This window comes from Trachinotus anak, unplaced genomic scaffold (genome assembly GCF_046630095.1).
Source record: "Trachinotus anak isolate AG129_WGS33_773 ecotype Australia unplaced genomic scaffold, CSIRO_AGI_Tana_v1 ptg000025l, whole genome shotgun sequence".
NCBI lineage: Eukaryota > Metazoa > Chordata > Actinopteri > Carangiformes > Carangidae > Trachinotus > Trachinotus anak.
The window spans coordinates 13709550-13731742 of NW_027273876.1; the positions used below are offsets into that span (position 1 = coordinate 13709550).

General features: G+C 40.4%; 1 protein-coding gene across 3 annotated transcripts in view; it reads left to right on the forward strand.

The window, feature by feature from the left end:
* mpp2b (MAGUK p55 scaffold protein 2b) overlaps positions 1-22193 on the forward strand; it is a 39288-nt gene that overhangs the window by 10928 nt on the left and 6167 nt on the right. The window contains exons 1-5 of one of the 3 annotated variants that reach the window (XM_071462606.1): positions 100-233; positions 12052-12152; positions 19336-19488; positions 19771-19926; positions 20557-20784. In XM_071462606.1, the coding sequence (XP_071318707.1) occupies positions 143-233; positions 12052-12152; positions 19336-19488; positions 19771-19926; positions 20557-20784 (729 nt within the window). In that variant the 5' untranslated portion in view covers positions 100-142. Of the gene's footprint in view, positions 1-99; positions 234-6558; positions 6815-12051; positions 12153-19335; positions 19489-19770; positions 19927-20556; positions 20785-22193 lie in introns of those variants that run through there. The other 2 variants (XM_071462608.1, XM_071462607.1) reach the window with 2 other exon arrangements.

Here is a 22193-nt window from a genome sequence, read left to right on the forward strand (position 1 = left end):
AGGGATAGATAGAGAGAGAGAGAGAGAGAGAGAGAGAGAGAGAGAGAGAGAGAGAGAGAGTGGGAGATCTCTCAGTCTGCCTCAGATACTGTATTGGGTGTGTTACTGTGAGTGTGTGCACTGTAGTGAGGTGTTGTTCACCATGGCTGGCAGCCTGTTTGGAAGGCTCTCCCTGGAGGAGGGAGACTCAGCCAACTCCCTGGAGGGCCTGGAAATCAAGCTTGGGGGAGAAGGTAAGAACACAGGTCCCTGCCTGCTGGGTGTGTGAGGGATGCAGGATGGTTTGAGAACAGATGAGTTCTCCTCCTATGTGTTTTGTGGCAGGATAGGGAAGATATGCTGGACAGAAGCTGACATCTAAGGTAGATAAAATGCACATGTTGGTGGTTGAGGGCTGGCTGGTGCTTTAAATTCGCATTGCACCTGCTCCTGATGCGCTGGATCAAACCTCCAGAGTGTGATGAAGATGGGCAGAGACAGATTAGGACCCAAGGCAGCATGTGATGTACAGGAATCTGAGGCAGCAGACTACAAAGACAGGAAGGGAGACGTAAAAAGGCAGCAAGGTGCTTCTAAATATTCACTAAATGATGTTATATACACAGTGAAAAATGCCACTTTTTCTTCTCTTTAATCCTGATTGTCAAATTGAGAGCAGTAGAGAGTGAGACACAGAGGAATGCACTTTGAGCTAAGCACACAAAGCAAGAAGATTTGAAGTCAGTAAAAGAGCAAGAGCCTGTGTAAAAGCAAGTATGTGTTTGTTGTATTGAATGATAATGCACAAAGAATGTTTCCTCACACAGTATGGAGTGGGAAGTACCATACATCCGATTCATAATTGATGGAGTCCATTAATATTGCATAGAGTTGCATACTACACACTAATATGTTCTGAGTGAGTGTCCATATCTATTTATGTAGTTATTTGCTTACTTTGTATCACATGAGTGCTTTGACCCATCAGTTGCATGCCCAGTTAAACACACATGAAAAAAAAAAATCCTTTTGTATTCTAGGTAAGAAGAATCAAAGCAACTATTTGATGGTGCCATGTTTATTTAGTCAAGTAGGAAAGTGTCATTTACATCATTGCCAAGTGTCTTGCATGTCACACAATATGCCACGTTGTAAGATATCCCCTGCTCTGTAATGTAGCTTGACAAAAGAGCAATGACAGCCATAATGAATCACATTTTCTGTCAAAGCCTTTACATCCTGTCTTATCAGTTCAGAGTGCATGTATGTGTGTTTGTGCTTGTGTGTGTGTGTGTGTGTGTGTGTGTGTGTGTGTGTGTGAGAGAGAGAGAGAGAGAGAGAGAGAGAAAGAGAAAGAGAGAGAGAGAGAGAGAGAGAGAGAGATAGAGAGAGAGAGAGAGAGAGAGAGAGAGAGAGAGAGAGAGAGACAGAGGAAAGGATAAAGAGAGACTTCCAGTGCATTGTACATTCATGGTGAGTAAGTAGGGGGTCATTCATATGCAGCAGTGTTCTGATCAGAGACAGCACGCTTGAAAGTGTCAGACTCACAACCTTCAAATAATTCTCTCTCTCTCACTTTTCACCCACTCTCTCTCTATACACACACACACACACACACACACACATACACACCACACTCTCTATGCTGAACAATACACAGAGTCTCTTCCCATCGAACCCCTGTGCTATCAGAGGAATATTCTGTGTGCCTACTGGACTAATGAAGCAGTGTTCAAACACAGATGACGGATAATTGGGTACAGTGTATTGGTAGGATTAGGCTGTCAAAGATAATCGCTGGGTTTTGAGAGAATGGGACAATTTAATTCTGTTCTGGCTGCGGGTATTCGATAACGCAGTGACACTGACAATTATTTCATCAATATCACACCCTGACGATCTGTGTTTGCTCTTTCATTAACTGCTGCATGAAAAACAGATGTACAGTCAAAGTCAAAATGTTGGCCTCCTCACAGCGAGTTCAATCGATGAACTTAGTCATGTTAATTTCCCACAAAACTTCACTTGAAAGTATCTCTCGCCCGGGCCGTCTGTGGCCGTGTGAGGTGAGGTGTAATGGGAGCTGCTGTCCATTTGCAAAATGTCAACAAATATCACAAGTGTTGTCTCTAGTGGTGACCTTCAGCCAACTAATAAGGCGATCCTGCTTGCATCCATACATGCCTGCTTGGAGCAAGCATCACCATGGCGATGGGGTGGCTTAAATGGCAGCTTTTAAGTCCCTCGTTCTGCTGATTGGCTACCCAAGAGAGAGGTGGTCAGGGTTACAGTATTTCCCCCAGAAATGTGGCCTCTCACGGGACAGTCAGGCACACTGCTGTAGTAGACAGAAGCAGAATATAGCAGATTTTGTTCTTTTAAAACGTAAAAAACAAAAGAATAAATTCATTATTTACCTAATCAAAAAAAAAAAAAGATATTTCCATGTGTAATTCAAAATAATATCCAGGAAAATGACTGCTACATGGCTGTATTTCAGTGATTTGGTTCCTCTACACCATTAACATTAATTAATGACAGGTTTTTAGGATTGAAAACTAATAAACTAATGAAGGGAAGACAATTAATCAACAGTGTGCAGACTTGCACTCTCAGCAGTCAGTTACTTTTTTGCCCCTGGTTTTGCCTCTCAGGTAATACACACTCTACCAAAACATCCTGGTGTAGGCGGTTGTGGCTGTGTGCAGCCTGAAAGGATGATTGTAGGCACGACTCTGAGCAAATAAAAAGTCCTGTCAGATCCCCTGCATGTTTTTCAGTTAAAAAAAAGACATTTCATCTCTTTTTATGTACAGTTAATACTATCAAATAGAAGCTAGTATTGGCCATCAATTAAAGATAAGACAGGAAAAGACAGAACACGTAGTTGTAAAATGGAAAATCAGCATTATTTATCAAAAAGTATCAAACCTCTATCAATGAAACTGAACATGATTATAGGGTTGGTGCTCTAAAAATGCAGACATGTCTGCAGAATTTCTATTTTTTACACTAACATTGCAGAAAACATAATTTCCATAAGTCCCTAGCTGGATCAATAGGTTGATGTAATTGCAGGAAACAGCCTTCACTTTTGAGCAGCCTTTTTCACAGCAGGCATTTTAACTTGTCACAATAAGAAAAACACAAGTGTTACTAATGACATTAACAAATGTTCTGTTCACAAGTGCTCATGGCAGTGTGACAATACAAGAACCCTGAAGTAGCTAAACGGAGTTCAGCCATCATTAATTTCATTAGTTTTTTCTGCTACATGTCAACATGTCTTCAGTGAAAATTGCCTTTTGTGTCCCAGCCAGTTCTAAACCCAAACTACCCTGGAGATGCCACAGTGTGGAAATTTTTCCCATGGGACATTTTGCTAAAGAAGACTTGTCAGCTTAGTATGTGCAGATTAGAGGTGTTACCTCCAGATACGGCCTCCTTCATCTGACAAAGTTTGCAGATTGCCTCATCAGTGTTTGTCGGGTTCACTTTTGGCATTTGGTTTAAATCTGAAATATTGCAAAATAGGTGCCTTTGCTTTTACATCACCTAAGTATTGATGACTAGTATTTTAGTTTTCTTAGTTTTGTATTTGATAAATTTGAGTGTGACCACTGATACTCAAAGTTGAACCAAATGGGTTTTATGTCTATAAAAAAAGAAAGAAAAAATACTGTGGGACCGGTGGGCAAGTTATGTAATCGTTCACCGGTAACCCCCTCCTTAGCCCTGCACACCCCTGGTTCACCCACGCAAGTGATTTCAGTAATCTTGGCTGGTTACTGTAGATGTCCTCTCAGGACTGTGTGGGTGTGTACAGACTGTAGTTGACTGACATTTCCCCCACTCCTCTGTTCGCTTTGTTGCGCCCCATAACCCAGGAAATGACATGTTTATCATTCCTATTAGTGACGCTGATGGCCTCATGTGATTTCTAGCATAGATTCATCCTGAGCAGAGGCCTAATCAGCCACAAGTGGACACAACTGTGGGGGTGTGCAGGACTGTAGTTTGTCAATTCCCACAGTATGCAGTTTTTTTGCACATTCACACACACACACACACACACACACACACACACACACACACACACACACACACACACACACTGACCACAAAAGTACACACAATGGATTTGCCCACACGTTTCACTCAACATCCTCTTAACTTGTCATGAGCCAGCTCGGCTTTTCAGTGACGCTCCTTGAGGAGGATGTTGACTTAATTATGCTGAGTTGAGCACTCGTACTCCAGAACAGTATTCATATTTCAGCTGGAACAGTTGCCTTCTGTATGCTCATCGCTGTTGTCTGAATAACTGGTTGTACTCTGTAAGGTGGAAAAGAATCAAGAATCTCAGAGTATAAGGCCAAATTAATCATATACTTCAGTCATAAATTATCTAAACTAATCCAATATACTTCACTGTCTGAGGGATTGACAGTAATCATATTTCGCTGGAGAGCAGGGAGCAGATCTAATCTAAGAGAAACTTTAAAGTATTCAGCAATGTCTGTTGAGGCTCATGAGTATTTCATTATACAGAGGTGGCTTTGGCATCTTTTCAGTGTCATCCTCAACGTGCAGTTTACTGTCATTTTAATAGAGTGACAGGGAAATAAGGCTGCAGTAACTTTCAAAAGTGTTTCCAAGAAAGAATGAAAATATCACTGTGGAGAAAACTGCTCACATGTCTGTTGGTGTTTTCACAGAACGAAGCAGGTTATGTTACTCTACACACTGAAAAGATTAACATTGACCTTATCCATTTAAAGTGCCCTGATTCATCATTACCAGGTCTTTGCGTGTGTCCTTGTGAAGTGTAATTCTGGCTATATAATGAATTTGAAGTCAGTTTTTCAGATTGAAATATGTTTTATAGTAGAAACAAGATCAGATACTTCTAAGTAGTATCTCATGGGTAGCTGAGAGGTGCCCTTTAATGCAGCACTAAAATAATCAGAGAGTTGTGTGATGAAGATGGTAATCATGTTTTAGAGGTTTTATTATCATAAATGCTACTGTTCATTTGTTTTTCTGACATTGTTTCAATGAAACATGTGCTGCACTCTCCTTTTCAAAAGTTTGGGTTAGGTTTGTTGCATTATCTTAACTCTGTAGAACATAATAGAAGTGTCCTGTTTAATCATTCATCTGCATTTTGAAATCATTTTTTTAAATTTAGACTCAGCAACTAAAACTGTAGTCTAGAATTGTTTATTTAAGATTAGGTCCCAAATTGATAGAGGTTTTGGTTTAGTTCAACAAAATATAACTTAACTTAAATTTGTCTTCAGCTCATGCGTATTTAGAGTTCAGGCAGACTTCCACAAGTGTAAATGTGTATATTCCCAATTTATCAGTGCATGGACTTGGCAAACACACACAGCACAAATAGTCTCCCACAAAGGAAAAAGGATTCATCAGTTACCCGTTAACAGACATGAGGTCATAGTAAGAAGCAAAGACATATTATTGTACTGAACTGTATATATTACACATCACAATGCATTAATGCTTAACGATACTTTAATGAAAATGGTTTTGTGCTTGAGAATCATCAAGACATTTTTTTTCTGTGCTCATCAAACCATGTGATGACAAGGAACAGTTGAAACAGTTCAGCTAAAGGTAAAAATGAAAGGGATGAGTCTAGAAACTAAGTAACCAACAACCCCCGTGCTACGACTGGGTCTGTCCATTACCTGTTGCTGATAGCGCCTCTTTCACACAGTATGATTCCTCGGTGGAGCATTTCATGTATCTGCATTTTAAGACAAGTTTATTTCAGTAAATTTCAGCAGACTGGACTGTTGTGAAAGCCACATACTGGAGGTGGAAAGAGTCAGCTGCACATTGGACTCCTCTGTGTACAAGGCCCCTTGAGGATTCAGCATGGAGACAGACCAACACAACTGCATCTCCCATGTCTCTTTCTCCATTTTCCACCCTCCCTCAGCCCCCCTCCTCCATCCTCTCTCTATTTCCCTAACCACCGCTCCATAGCAACAGAACAACCTTCACTAAGTGCTGGCTAAGAGGTTGATGTTCCCCCACTGTGCTCCAACCACAAACAATAACAGCCCAGATTGTTTGGCTGCCTCCATGACATTGAGTTTAATTGTAACTCTCCTTGGAGGTGAACGGGTGCTCAGATGAGACTTTAACAGACAAAAGCACCTTTAATTTGGTTTCCTTGTGATTACATGTCCTCTGCCGTCACCCTGGCAAAGTAGCTGTTATTGTGGTAATCTTTGTTGAGAGGTGATGCAGAGGGCCACCGCAGTGTGTTAGTATTACAAATTTTAGCTGAATAACACATTGCTGACAAAATAGTTTTTTACCTGAAGGTTTTCTCTAAAGTGGTATCAAAACTAAACGAATCATTACCACGTTTACTGGCCTCGCTAAATGTAAGTGTTCCTAGTTGTTAACTTTTGTATGCACCCTCTTAGTCTCCTGGGACTCCTATTTCTCCTCAGAGTTCCTCTCCAGACATGTTTAAATAATGTAAAAATACTCTCCTGTGAGTAATGTTTTGTTTAACATGGTTTCCCCCACATAAAAGTGAAAACAATGGAAAATTGGGCTGGAAGTACATCTACACTTACTTCCTTATTGAGAAATCTGGATCAGGCCTTGTGCCCCGCCCACCACTGCTGCTTGCACTTGGTTGACAGGTGAAAGAGCAGAGCGTATGAAGATGGTTAGTGGAGGAAACATCGGAGAGACTCAGCCACAAGTTTGAGCCTCAGTCAGACCGAGAGTCAGGAGTTTTTGAGGAATTTGTTGTGCACCAAAATCAGCGACTAGAAGATTTATCAGAGTGGTAAGAGTAGTTATTTGTTTATGTTGTTTGTTAGCTTAACATAACTGGCAGTGGCTGACACAGTGTTAGTGGCTGTGCGAATGCAAACTCTTGCTCTCTGTACTGACAAGGTTACGGTGATCGGTGAAAGAGCAGGGAATATCAAGATGGTTAGTGTTAGAGGAAACATTGGAGAGACTCACTTGCATGTTTGAACCTCAGTCAGACTCAGACTCTGATGAGGAGTGTATTGTGCACTAGCAGACTTGTTCTTAGTTAGCTTGTAACTGGTAATGGCTGGAAAGTATTAGTTAGTGGTTTCACTAAATCACTCTTGCTGTCTGTACTGACAATCTTTTGGGTTTATTTTTATAATTCACTACAGTTTCAAGGTGGAAATATGCAGTCATGATGTTGACTGTTCATGATATCTTTTATATTATATGAAAAACATAATAAAAAACCATCATCAAAACCCTTTAAATCCAGCAGACACACGGTAGTGAAATACTGTCAAAACAAGATCTATTCCAATGTGAAGAGAGCTCACAATTTTACATTTCCCTGGAAGAGTAAGTTCTGTACATGAGTACATCATGTACATGTTGCTGGTTCAGTCTGTCTACATACCTGAGTTTTTTTTGTGCTCTTAAGCGCTCACCTGCTAAATGGAGTTCTCTAATGGTATCAAGTTACAGTGTATAGCATGGGGAATTTAGATTCACTGAAGCGAGAAATGACTTCCACCTGAGTTCTCATCTGTAAAGGCTCAGAGGATGAAAAAAACCTGAGTATATTATTAAGCAAGTGTCTACATGCAACTTTGGAGCCGATATGAGACATGAGCAGTAGAAAGATAAATGCTGTTAGTGATACATAAAAAAAAGTAGTTTGGTCCCGGCTGTGCAGCTTTATTGGAAATTTATGCAGGTTTATGCAAGGGAGGATGCTTTGACAGCAGCAGTATACAAGATGAAATACTCCACCTGAATGCGAAAGAGGAAGTTATTTTCAAAAGAAAGTTGCAGTTTGAAAAGAATCAAATAAATATGGTATCTTAGCCTGACATTCAGACCTCGTGTGTGAACTTTTGACCTGCATAGCCAGTCCTCTGTTGTCTTTGCTTTGATGTATGCCCAGGAAAATTAAGGAAGCAACCCTGTTTAGCTGTAGAGAGAGGAAAGGCAGAAAAGAAAGACCCGAGAAAGAGGACAAGTTGGATTTTTAATAATCTCTATGAATAATAGAGCGACCCCAGGCATACTCAGCACTGGGAAAATTGGCATTTTTCTCCAGGTCATTTCTCACCTTCTCTTGATTTTTCTTCACTTCCAAAAAAGCTAAATACAAGTCAAGCACATTTCTTTCTCCTGATGTTTTTGTTCAACATCTTTGATACCCTGTGGGGAAGTAGCAGAAGTGAAGAAGGCTGCGAAGAAGTCAATTTCATAAGGATTGTTAGGTCAGACCAAGTGTCAACCCACCATGACGTCAGTTTGCAATTTGCAATTTCCTCAAAAAAATTTAACATCATGTTGCATTGAAGAAGACTTGAAACTAGTGATTGAGACCATAAACTTGTTAGGACAACGTTTTCTTAGGTAATAAATCAAGTGAGAAGTAGGGCTGTTTTCCCATAGACCTCAATACAATCTGGCTTTTTTTTGCAACCAGTGGAGTCGCCCCCTGATGGTCATTAGATAGAATGCAGGTTTAAGGCGTTTTTGTATTGGCTTCACTTTTTAGACCCAGAGTCCACATCCATTTTTAGATACAGTCTGTGGGTCAGACTGGTGCTGTGTGCAAGGAGAAAAGAGAAAATGATTAGTGACATCTGTAAATTTATTAGGACCGTAAGAGTGTGAGAGGCATCCCAAAAAGTAGACAACACTGAAAAGAAAGGGAAACACTGCGAGAGAAAAAAAAACTAACTCTACACATGGTGAAGCTGAGAAAGTTGACATCAGGAAAAGTGCAGATATGGCAACAACACTGGCATACAGTTGTTGTGATTAAACAGAATTATGCAGGACCTGTAAGCTGGGCCTGCTGGTCTGATTTTCTTTGCCAGGCACAAATCTGGCAACAGTCCTGATGGAGCAGAGCTGGTGTAAGAGGGAAAATAGAAGAAAAACAAGACTTCACTGCGGAAGACTTGTGCGATTATTTATTTAATTTGCTTGTCAAATTATTCAGAGCGAGGGAGCGGATGGACCACAATCATCGAGGTCATCTTCCTCCGGCCTTCTTGCCTCTATAGCACTCTCTCTTTTCATCCTTTCCCTGAGTAGAAGCCAAGATGAGGATTGTGTCTTGTCTTTATGACTGTTTGTACATGGCTGTACAGTAAGTGCACACTTACTTCCAAAACACCACAGTAGACCAAAAATAGTTCTCTACTCATTCTCAAAATATCTCTTACCTCATCATTCCTCTTTAAGTACCTTGACAAAAAAAACTCCCACAGCACTCTGCTGAGCAACAGAAACATAAATTTTCCAGGTTCTTGACACACCTGAACTGCACACAGAAATGCATATTGTTCAAATGCACAGCATCAGTGGACATTGTATGAGTTTCTCTTTGCTAACCAGTGCTTCCACTCCTGCCCATAGAACATCAACTTCAAACAGTGAGTCTGGAGATAGAAATGGATAATTGTAAGGGGATTAGAGAACATTTCTGTTGGAGTTGTTCATAGTGTTTATTGTCCACAATTATCATTATACTCTGACAGACTTCAGTCATTATGCCAATAGTACTTCCCTCTTTACACAGAAAAAATGTAATTCTTTCAGTAAGTGATATTCTGTGGATCACTTATTTACTGTTTGATATCAGTTTATTGTTTTTTGTAGTCATGCTAGTGGCGTGGCTAGATGGATGCCAATGCCAGTTGCATTGGTCCACCACTTTGGTCCAGACTGAAATATCTCAATACCTGTTGGGTGGATTGCCATGTTATTTTGTACACGCTGTAGAGTGTATGGGACAGACATTCTTAGTCCCTAGAGGATGAATCTTAATGACTTTTCCCGTTGTCTGACCAGCGGGTAGACACTCTTGGTTTTTAGTGACATATCTATGCAACTGTTGGGCAGATTTGCCATTAAAATTTGGACAGACATTCATGCTAAGGATGGATTTTAATCAATTTCTGCTTAGCTTTTGGTGTAACACCATCATATGGTCAAAACTCAAATTCAATACTTTGGTTTGTGTACCTGGAAAAAACTTGTAACATTCCCTCTGTTTCAGCTGTACATTGGGTTTAGTGCTAATTAGCAAAGGTTAGCATGTTAACATGCTAAACTAAGAAGGTGAATGTGGTAAACATTATACTTGCTAAGCATCAGCATGTTAGCATTGTCATTGTGAGTATGTTGAGAATGGTGTTAACATTAAGCTCAAGGCAACGCTGAGCCTAAGAGTAGCACAGAACTGCTAGCATGGCTGTAGACTCGTTCATATTTGGCTTTTGTCGCATAGCTCAGTTTAAATGCATCTTAATTAACGCACCTGGACCCAACCGTTGATCTCATTTTTCCTGTAATTGTGCACATGAGCTTCATTTGTAAATATCCTAGCTTGCAAGCTCACTAAATCAGCTCAGTAGGAAGAACACAGAACAAAGAATACATTGTACCACAGAGCTACTGTAAATAGTGCATTTAGTGTAGTGTGCTTAGTACTGTGCAGTATGAGTCTATGATATAAAACAATACTTAAAAGTATATACAAGTTATGTTGAGATGGGAATATTTTGTCCACAAGTATACAGTAGAAGAAATCAATGTGCATTATTTCACCAATAGAAAACAATAGAAGAGGCACCGGCACTGACGCATCAATTAAACATTACTCTCAGTTCCAAAATGTAAAAAGATTGCAAAAGCTAGTAAATATTTATTACTTTGCATGAGCTGTCATTTATTTCTTTTTTACAGCTGTGAGTAGCTCCACCATTTTTGTTGTGGACTGCAGTGGGACAGTATAATTTTATTATGTATGCTGTGTATCCAGATTATACTTCATCATGTCATTGTCCATTGTGAAGGTTCTACGTATTTAAAGCGAGGTTAAAATTAGTCTACAGAAAGCATTTGGGACAGAGTCTTCTAAGACAAAATTAACTATCAGCCCTCTAATTGGACCAATCACCTCTTCATGCTCTATTATGCCCTTATTAGGGCATAAGACCTATGAAGTGGGTCGTGCAGGGACTGTGGTGGACCACCAGTCTGCCTCCTTTGTGAAGAGTAAAAGCCAGTGTTGTATTTTTAGCTTTGGAAACAAAAGCCTTAGTGTCTGTTGAATAAATTACAACAGACAAATGTTCCCTGTGAGTAAAAATGCCCTTTCTTCCAACAGTCACATCTGCGGTAATTGATGCCTGCTGGTAGGTGACGTCAGTGTGTTCAGTACCTTAATGCGTCACATTCTAAATCATTGAAGATGCTTTCAAGCTAGACTGAACCTTCCCTGACCTCCGTTGCATTGTTGACGTCACCTTACGTGTGCTCATTGATCATCTTCTTATTGAGTGATGTGTGATTTGGAAGTTTGATATGACATCTTCGAGATAAGGGTATGTGTGCACATGTATTTCCTTTGTGGGCTTATCAAGGCTGCTCCATGAACCAGGAGAAGAAGATAAAAAAATCATATCAGCTTGTGCCATAGTCATATCTACTCTCAGCCAGCCTCAGAAATGTATTTTGGTACAAGCGTACAAATTGATTAATCCACATAGAAATCACACATAAAATGGTAGAAATGTTTTTTTTCTCTCATCAACTTCAGCAATTTTATTGTTGTTCAGATGGAAAGTGTTTGTGTGTATGAACATGTGCGTAGGAGGGGGAGAGAGGGGAAGTTGGGAGTTGTAGGAGAAAGATAGTGTCGCCTCTGACAGACTTAAAAGGAGGGTGACTGACAGAGGTGAAATTGCTTGGGAAAAGATGTGAGGCAGCTCCCATCCCCTCTCCCTCCTCCTCCCTCCTGCTGACTTTTCCTTCAGCCCCCTCTCGTTCAGCCATGTAGTGTGAACTACTGTAAATGTGCTCTCTCTCTCTCCCTCACTCTCTTTTTCTTTGTTTCAGGTGATCTATTCAGTGTATTTCCCATGGGTAACTATAGAATAGAGAAGGGAGAGGAGTGAAATATACTCTGTTCTTTCTCTTATTTCTTCTGTGTGTGTGTGTGTGTGTGTGTGTGTGTGTGTGTGCGTGCGTGCGTGTGCGTGTGCGCATGTGTAGCCATGCATCAGGCCCTGGACACACTGAGTGACAGCACGAGCTCTACAACTGCCAATGACCTGGACCTCATCTTTCTCAAAGGCATCATGGAGAGCCCAGTGGTGAGAACAGCTTTATGCTGTACACTATGAAACGTATGATGAAGTACAGTATGTGTGTGTGTCATGCAATATAGGACATTTAAAGCTTTTAATCGCACCGTGTCCAGGGATGGACAGACACATTGAGTGAAGAGGTGCATTTTCATTATCCTGCTTAATGTGCATTTTGAAATTGTGAACTTAAAAACCAGTAATGAAAACATGTGAATATCGAAATCAAATGTTGCAAAAAGAATTCTACACTTTCATGAGGTGGCTTTCCAGACTACTCATTAAGCAAAATTTCTCAAAACTGAAATGGAAACACTATTTTCGCATTCATGTCATGGCGCCTGCCGTATTAGGTCCCACAGAGCCAGTTCCAACCCAGAGGCAGACTGCTGGAAATCTGTAGTCACGTTTAATTGGAACAATACCGCGAGAGGAGAAAACCCAACTTTATTTGCATAATATAACTTAAAGGAAACACAGACAATTCGCAATTGTATTTTGTCGACTTTTCAAAAAAAAAAAAAGGCTTCTGTTTTGCACAAAACTGCGATGGAAACCTGACAAATGATAAAGAACCTTAACTTTAATATAAACAAATTACAGTTAGACTGCAGCGGCACAGGCTAGTTATTTTCGTTTGGATACCAATTAATATGTCTGCCACAAAATTTGGGGTTTTTGATTCATGCTAATTTATAATTTAAAAGTATTTTTAAATTACTAATGCAGTCTTGCATTGGGTACACATGCCTTAACATTAAAATTAAGCAGTGATATGTAATGCAGAAAAAAATCATAATATTTTAATAGCTTTGCATGCATTATGAGAAGATTTATTAAAATGATACTCCAAAGTGGAAACTTAAAATTCACAGCTGTTATTACATTTAAAATTTAAATGATCCCGAAAAAGACAGATTCAATTCATCAAGTGCAATCACATTACCATTTTAATGGTCTTGCTTCATTGTTTTCTCATAAGTTGAAATTGCAAATGAAAGAAGCATCTGGTATTTCACTCTCACTCAATGTCATGCTACACAGGCAGCAAAAATCAGGTGAGGACCCAAATGTAACGTGGCAAACAGTGACTCCTCTGCCATTAAATGATGCTCACCTCCTCATCTCTCCCACTTGCAGGGGCGGCAGACGAGGGTGGAAAGATTTTTACCAACAGGCACAGCAGGGAGCTGCTGATGTTGTTGACAATGTTATACAAACTTAAACCCGGATAATACACACCTGTGGCTCATGCAACTGCTGCTGGTGTTTGTAACTTGGTGAACCCACTGGGTTTCTCTGATGGCACAGATTGTTTATCGAGTGTACTATTGAACAGGGCTGTCATTTTGATACAAACAGTGAAGGAAATGACTTTAGCATTTTTGGCATGTGTTTGGTGTATAACAATATTAAGTGGTACAATACAGCAAAGACATCTTTGTTTTTTATTGAACTGTGAACATTTTCACAGTTTCCCACCTGTCAGTCATTTTAACAAGGCAATACAATATTTTTGCCGATCAGAGCAGAAGATTGAAATAGCAGTCAACGAGCTGCACAGTTATCTTTGGCAAGCTTGTCAAGTTGACAAGTGCAGATGGAGTATCAGTTATTGTGATCAGTAGAGAATACAGAAATGAATGGCAGCTGTACACTTATTTAATTATTAATCCAAAAACCTGTTTGAATGCTTTAATTAAACAACTCGCTTGCACATTCTCAAGGTTCAGGTGGGTTCTCTGTGCATCATGGTTTGTGTTTTTATGGATGTTTGAAAACATTTTTTCCACTATGAAATGTTCTCATCATTGGTATCGATTGTAAGTGACATGGATTTAAGCTGACTGCAGCTGTTCTTCTCTAAGAGACAAACAGCACAGTATATATAGTGGTATACACACTCACTCATGTAGATGGAAAAGACATTTTTAGGAGGAAATGTCACTGTAAAGATAAGCTAGTGAGTGAAGTGGCCACAGTATTGCTCTTTTTTGTTCATTGCCTGTGTATCTGTAACAATGAACAAGATATATTTTCAAATCCATGTTGCATGTGTGCAGACTTCTCCGGGGCAGCTGCCCAGACTTTGGCTTAATCCAAGTCCTAGGTGGAAGCAAATGAGGAGAGTTATTCCAAGGACATTATAACTTTATCCAAGAAAACTCAGGCATGGCTGGCAGTCATCTTTTGTTGTTTTTACTGGCCCCAAAAACTTTAACCAAAAATATGTGAAACCAGCACTGTTGTAATAATTGAATATTCTTTCATAGAGCTCATTTAAGTCAGTGACAATCAGCTGTTTGTTTCTTGTCTCACCACAACCTCTCAGTGAGGCTGTAAACAAGACAAATGTGTATATCAGATTGCTTTGATGAATAACTTTAACTTTCAGCACTCAGATGGTGAATGTCTTTTTTTTCATATGCTGAGGACTTTATGAGCTTATTCCGAGAACCGCTTCAAAAGTTTACTTTCTGAGTAGAAGTAGACATTTAAAAAAAATTCCTCACTTCTCCACCTTTTATGAAACCAATCCCAACAAGTTCTTGATATTTACATGGAGCAGAGTGGTGTCGTTGTTAAAGAGCACAGCTTTTTTGAGTGACGGGAGAAGAGCGAAGGAGCTTAGCAGTGGCAGAGAGTCGTTTCAGAGGTTCATTCCACTACATCTCATGTTCTCTCTCTCCTGTCGAAGTCTTACCCCCTTCACTTCTTGTCAAGGCCACAGTTTCACATGCTTTTTAAAAATGCAACAGGAAGAGGAGGAAAAAGCACACTGCTGTGCACTGCAAAAGTATGCAAGGAAAAAAAGAACCAATACAGTTCATGATATATACTGAAAGTCATTCTTTGCCCTTTTCCTTTATGCTGACAACAGTCATTAGTATGGATAACCATATTTATCTTTTTAACATTGCATAGTCAGATTCTTTGCGAATATTGAATTAGATAAAAGTGACTCTCAGTGTTTCCATACACACTCCCATTCACTCGAGCCTGGACAGTTGGATGGGGTGTTTGCAGTCTATTATACAAATAGAAAAAAAATCCATCTGGCCAAACTCAATACATGCGATAGATTTGAAAGAATTTGGCATGATGTCATATGACCCCACATCCACAGGGACTCTGACCCACCTGGCTACATGGACGGGTGTGGTGCTTAACCCAAGTCATCTGTACATGTTACCCTACCTACATTTCTGAGAGACTGTTTATGTTCTGTCTGTGTGTGACCTGGTGCAGCACTTCCTTTGTTTTGGTTTTGTTTGTGCTTTCAGTATATTTTGCTACTGTTGACTGAAAACTCTAAAAAAAAGTAATTTTAGAGTGTTAGCTGAGTTGGACTGATGTGGAAGCTGCTTGTGGCCATGTGGTTACTCTGTTCAGGGAGATGCATCGGTCTGCGGGGCTTCTTCTCAGACTCAGACAGAGCCGGAGGTAAAAAGCAGGATTGTTCAGTAATTCAAAAGCAGTTTTGCTCAGGAAATTTAAAGACGGACTATCCACAGGAAACGGTGAGGACTACTGCTTCCAAAGCCTCCCATTTTCCTGAAAACGGAGCCTCGTCTGCTGCTTTCCATCCTTATTTGTCTTTCTCCTCTCCTTCTATGTCTTTCTTTGTTTTTGGTGTCGTTTTCACACAGGACTAATGGATTTTTCCTCTGCAGAAAGCTGCATATGCATGTGTGCATGCTAGTGTGCAAGAGCATGACACTGGTGTTCGTTTGTACTGTTTATCTGAGGGGGTTGGTGGTGCTACCGGTGTACTGATGAGCATTCTTATAAAAGATTAATGTGCTGATGCAAGCTGTGAGAAAAGATGAAGGATTATGATATGAAAAGGATTTCCAAGACGACAGTTTCACTTGACCCCTCGTGGATCTCTAAACACTTAACAAGCTATCATTTCTTGCACTCAGAGAAGGGACACGCTAACAGAGGGATAGAGGGACACACTAAGGGTCCATGCATGTGTGCAAATGGCCTGGGGACTTCAGTGAATTGCGCTGATTGCACCACACTTACTACAGAATGATGAAATCAGCACAACCCGCAATTCTTCAATGAATCTCAATGATGATTAGGTCCACAATGAGCAGATACTGACAACAGGAGCTATCATCATGCAAAAGAGCTTCTGCAGTGCTCAGTTATTATCAGTTATGACTGTGGCACAGACTCAATAATTGGCTCTATCTAACCGAGCATTTGGGATTATTGTGGCATCTAGGACAGATACGTACCCTGTGCTTTTGACCCTAGAGAACCATCAAATTTTCCCAGTTCAGACTGTAAATTAGACTCCAAGATATTTGAAAAATAGTGCCATTTGGTCTCCAAAACAAAAAAATTTTAGTGTTATACAAAACAGCTTGTGCAAAACAGTTTAGCTACTGTGTGCAGAGCGGTCAAATCCTGACAATTATTGTCCCATTTCCTGCCAGCTCCTCACATTTAGCCAAAAGTGCGGAAACAGAAATCATGCATAAAAGCTTTGTGTTTACATTCTGTAGTACATCTTATCTGATGTTGTCACAATTCTAGGAAAATGGACCAAGGCAGAGAATAAGTGGAAACGGACCAGTGTTTATATACCAGGGAGCTAATGAGGGGATGGGGAGCATGTGAGCTGATGAGTAGGGAGGAGGAGGAGGAGGACAGGTGACACCGCTGGCAAGAAAGGCAGGCCGGTGGGAGAGGCAAGGTCTGAATCGACCACAAAATTAGAATATGCATGCACAAACAACTGGACAGAACGAATGGAAGGATGAAGCAGGCTAAAACATGACAAACGTAGCAGTCAAAGCTCAGCATGGACTAAAAGACACAAAGAAAAATGTTGTTAATATACAGTATATAATAATGTTAACGTGTGCTGTTCTTTATAGGGGCTGCATGAAGTGGCACCTAAACCAAAGCAAGCGGAGATGCTCCTGAATGATGCTGTACATGATACTGCTTTATACATGTACAACAAAGCCTGTTTTCATTTTCTCTCTGTGGATTTATAACCATGGCAACAGGTGTCAATTCGGAGATAATGGTTCATGCTCCAGTGTAATATAACAGCAGCTCAAGTAGAGAAGATTCATGAATTTAGTGACCTGATCATCTGTGATGCCAGTTGCAATATCGATCTAACCCTGGGTCATACCAGACCAAGTAAGCTTTGGCAGCAAAACCCTTGAGTGTATTGATTTGATTATCATTTTATTCCTCGTGAATTCAGGTTTTCATATCTGCCGTGGCTTCACAAAGTATTCATATTTCCTTTACTTTTTGCACATTTTATTTGGTTGTAGATTTAATTTTAAATGGATAAAATTGCCAGTATTCCCCAGTCAATCCTTCAATAACCCAAAATAACAAAGTGAGAACATGTTTCTAGGATTTTTTGCAAATGTATTAAAATTCAAGAACTTTTATTTATTTGAAATTAAATCTACAACACAAACAAATAATCAATTTTTCATGACCAGTGGCAGCTATATTGATAAAAAAAAAATGCTGCTCAGCTACAGTGGCTTGTAATCACATGAAGCTATGTTACATTTTTGTAATGGAGAAGAGAAGACTAGTTTCCTAAACCAGAATAATTCATCAGAAATATCTGAAGGAGAAGGAAAATATAATTATAACCCTGCTCTGTCATTCACTTTTTGCCTTAGGAACAGCAGAACTCATTAGCCTTTATAGTTAAAATGTCTAGATGGAGAGGATGAAGATTAGTAGTACTGGTATTACAATGGATAGGGAATTTTGAAAGCCAAAAAATGTCAGAACTTGGCGGAATAATTGTTGAGTAATTGATATCAGTGACAGACTGCACATCAACAACCTGAAACTGCCGCATGCAGATATACTAATGCAAAATAGGACTGAACAAAACATGCTTATCTCAGTCATTTTTACGTAGTCATTTTATTTCTTTCAACACATTAAAAGTGATGTCAAAACAGACACAGGCCTCAGAATATTTTTTTAGGTCATGTCCAAGGCTCTCAAAGCAATATAATCATACAGCAAAGTGTCCATGCTGGCAGGTTTCCCAAGGGCCAGACACCAACAGCTTGCTCCATCAGGTTACAAAGAACTCTGCCAAAACACCAAATGAGCAAAGTCCTGCTGTTGTATCTCAGATCAAGGCTGAAGAGCTCCCTGTGTGAGGGTCTAATCATGTGCAAATAACTTTGTCTGTGCGGGTGTGTGCGCTGTGCTTGTGTCCCTGTGTGTGCAGTATATGTGTACTAAAGCACGTATGAGGATTTGTGTGCGGAAGTGTGTAAATGCATGCATTTGTGAGTATCTGTGTATCTGTTCGTGTTCGTGTGTGTGTTTTATCGGCAGGGGTTCTTCCTCTCTTCCTCAACAAACAAACATCATGGCTGCCAGAGTAGTATGAGTCCCACCAGACAAATCCTCCGTGGGATCGCCTCACAATGTGGATTTTCAAATACAAATACAAAATCACTTGGTGTGCAGTTGCAAATAGTGCTACTGTAAATGATTTCATTTGCACATGATTTTTTTTCATATTGCAGAATAGAATACTTAATTTTTTTGAAATATTTTGTAATTAGTATAATTCTGTTGCAAAAGTTTTAGAGAAATAACAAAAACCAGAATCCAGGTCCATGATCCAAAATGAGCCAAAAACAGACAGGAAAGGATCCATTCACTCATTGCGTATGTGTGCCAGAGGTGTGTAAGACGTGTCCAATAAGCACAGACTCCTCTGTCCTTGGCAGCAGCAAAAATTAATGTTCCCTGAAATATTGATGCTTCACAGCACACGCCAAAAAACCTGAGGGGCAAAAGATTTGATTCCAGTTTGTGCTTAGTTTTCTCGGTTTCTGTATCTTTCAGTCAGGATTTATGAGTGCAGGCTGTGTGCTCAGCGGGGGCTCAGTTTCATGTTGCTGTTTTTGTTGTTTGCTGCTGTGCCCTTTATTGTGTTAGCGAATCAAATCAAGCAGACCTGCAGAAGTCAGAAAACATTTCATTATATCTCAGCTAGATGCACTGACTGCTCACTGAAAAGGTGAACTAGTGGAAATTTCAAAGACAATGGCATTTATAACCCATAAAGCCAAGACAAGGCTATCAGGTAAATCAGTTAATCCTGGCATTTGTGATGGGACATGTATCCCTAAGTAACATCTGTTTTCTGTTCATTAAATCCCAGGCCCATGAGCGATTTGAGGAACCCAAGCTCGAGGCAGTGAGGGAGAACAACGTGGAGCTGGTCCAGGACATCCTCAAGGAGCTCAGCCCGCTCGCACAGAGGAGCTCGGCAGCTGACGAGCTGGTCCGCATCCTGAAGGAGCCCCACTTCCAGGTTTGGAGAACAGGGCTTATGTCTAGCAGAAAACTGTAGCTTTAATTAACAGTCATTCAGGCTAGACCTTTAATTACTTTTCAAAGTGATGTTCATGCTTAATGATGCATGCTGCGCTAGCATGGATTGAATTGATTTGGAGCTACAGTAGTTTTTGTATTTCAGCCCATGCACTGTCTGACAGCAGCTCTGCACAGACGAGAGCAAGACCACCTGATTTGTGAACTATAGCATGTTCCTCATCATTATCAGTGTTTTTGTCACTTGTCCTTCTGCTCGCAGTCCCTCCTGGAGACCCATGATTCTGTGGCATCCAAAAACTATGAGACTCCTCCTCCCAGCCCCTGCTCCTTCATGGACGCAGCTCTCAACAACCAGCCCGTGCCCCCAGATGCAGTCAGGATGGTGGGGATCCGTAAGGTGTCTGGTGAGCACCTGGTAAGTCTCAGTGAAGAAACTCCACATTGTAATCATTAAAGTAGGACAGAGCCTCCTCCTGTAAATTGTAAACTAAATTTGTGTCTTGGGAGAAGCACATGCACTCAGTGAGATTAGATCATTTTGTAGCATTGTTTAAAGGAGAACTGAGTCAGATTTATACTGCTATGTAGCACAGAATAAAGGTGATTTATTTGCAGTAGGTTGACATGTTAATTTATACCTTAGACTCCAACTTCTCCATGTGCTCTATTCTCTCAGTTTCCACCCTTAAGCTCTCTGCCACCTGTCTGTGGAGTTAGTCATAGGTTTCTGAAGGGTCATTAGACACACAACTTGAGGTTTGCTGTCACCATGTCAACCAAGTCACCTGTGCCACAAAATCTAAATTTATATTTCATCTAAATAAGGAGCAACAGCACCGACTGATGGTAATAACCTTGGATACCTGTCAAACCAGCAAATACACCGTGAGGTGCATATTTATTTAAGCCTAAAGGTCTTCATAATGGCACAGTTGGATATTTTTGCAGCCAGCATCTGTGATTGTTTTTGCAGAGTTTAAATTTCTGTTGATCAGGTCTAGTTAGCTAAACGATTTTTGGATTTCAACTGTGTCTGTGTGGACAGGGAGTGACGTTTCGAGTTGAGAGTGGCGAGCTGGTGATTGCCCGGATCCTCCACGGTGGCATGATTGACCAGCAAGGTCTGCTCCATGTGGGTGACATCATCAAGGAGGTGAACGGCAAGGAGGTGGGCAACGATCCCAAAGTGCTCCAGGAGATGCTGAAGGAGGCCAGTGGCAGTGTGGTGCTGAAGATCCTGCCCAGCTACCAGGAGCCGCACACGCCACGACAGGTCAGTCAGAGGGACACACAAATCACCCCAACGTACTGTGCTTCATATCTGCACAGTTACACAGATTGTTAAGCAGCTAATCATAATAATAATAAGATGAAGCAAATATAAAAGATCAAATGCAATAGAAGCACAACACAGAGTGAGAAAATGCAATTATTAAGTGATGGGTGCCAGATACTGCCAGTGTCATACCTATCACCTGTCAGTCTCGCACTTCATCCCACTCTCATTTGTGTGCAAGACCCCAAGAGTCTTAAATGTGTAAAAATCTGTCCATGATGATGGAAACGCAGAGCTCAAAACTTTTGTGTGCAACTCCTTGTGATTTTCCACATTGAATCTCACAATCTTTCAAAGCTGAATGCATTTTTGATTAGACATTGTTAGATAAATATTGAACAAAAGGTTGTGATTAGTTTGAAAGGATACTTTCATTTTCATCAGTAAATAAGTACCACTCACCGCCCCTTCTGGCATCCTCCCTGCACTCTTTAACCTTGTGTGCCGTGCCAAAACTCATGTATCTAATTCAAAGGCAGGACATCGTAGATGACATTGGCTATTTGGCAAAAATACCTGCATTTCAGTTTTGTCACGTATCCAAATGCAGAGTAATTTTCTGCATATGCATAGTGGATCAAAACTGGAGGGCTCCATGAGAGAGAGAAAAATCCCACAGACAGCTCATGAAGCAGCAGTTAGTCTATTCTAATAGATCTTTTTTTTTATTTTTCCCTTTTGTCCAGTTGTCATGAAGTTCACAACAGAAAATGTGTTGCATGATAAAATGTCTGTAGGAGATTACTCAGTACAGTGTTTTTTTAACAGCTGACAAACACACAGGGAAAAGTACTTGCTGTTCTGGCTGTCATACTGTAGCTTTGTGCTAGCTAATGAACACTAGCTTTCTAAAAGCCAGAGGAGGCAAGTCACAGTGAAAATGTGACCCAGTTTACAGTGAGGGGAAATAGAAGGGTTATCTCGCCTGGTGATGCATTGCCAATAGGATGGGAGGATAGAGTACATCAGAGGATGTATGTACCGCTCGAGAAGTGTTGGGCACAAGGCTCTGTGACTGATCGGTCTCAGCCAAAGAACAGTCGAACTTGAAGAAGCTGTGCTAAATTAATTCCTTTTTCCAGACCAAAATATACTAGAAAATAATCTACAAGACATGATATAGAGAGGGTTTGTGTGCTAGGATTATTAGCATAGTTTCTACATGTATTTGAAGTGTATTTTGCTGTTGAGTGAAGAAAATTCACCTCCAAAATTCCAGGGGCAGAAAAAATGAGTTTTCCACTGGATAAGAATTCAGTCATAGCCACGCTAGCAGTGTGAGTCCATCACTGTAGGAAATGTGGAGACAGATATCCACGGCACCCAGAGGATGTGTCCTTCTCACT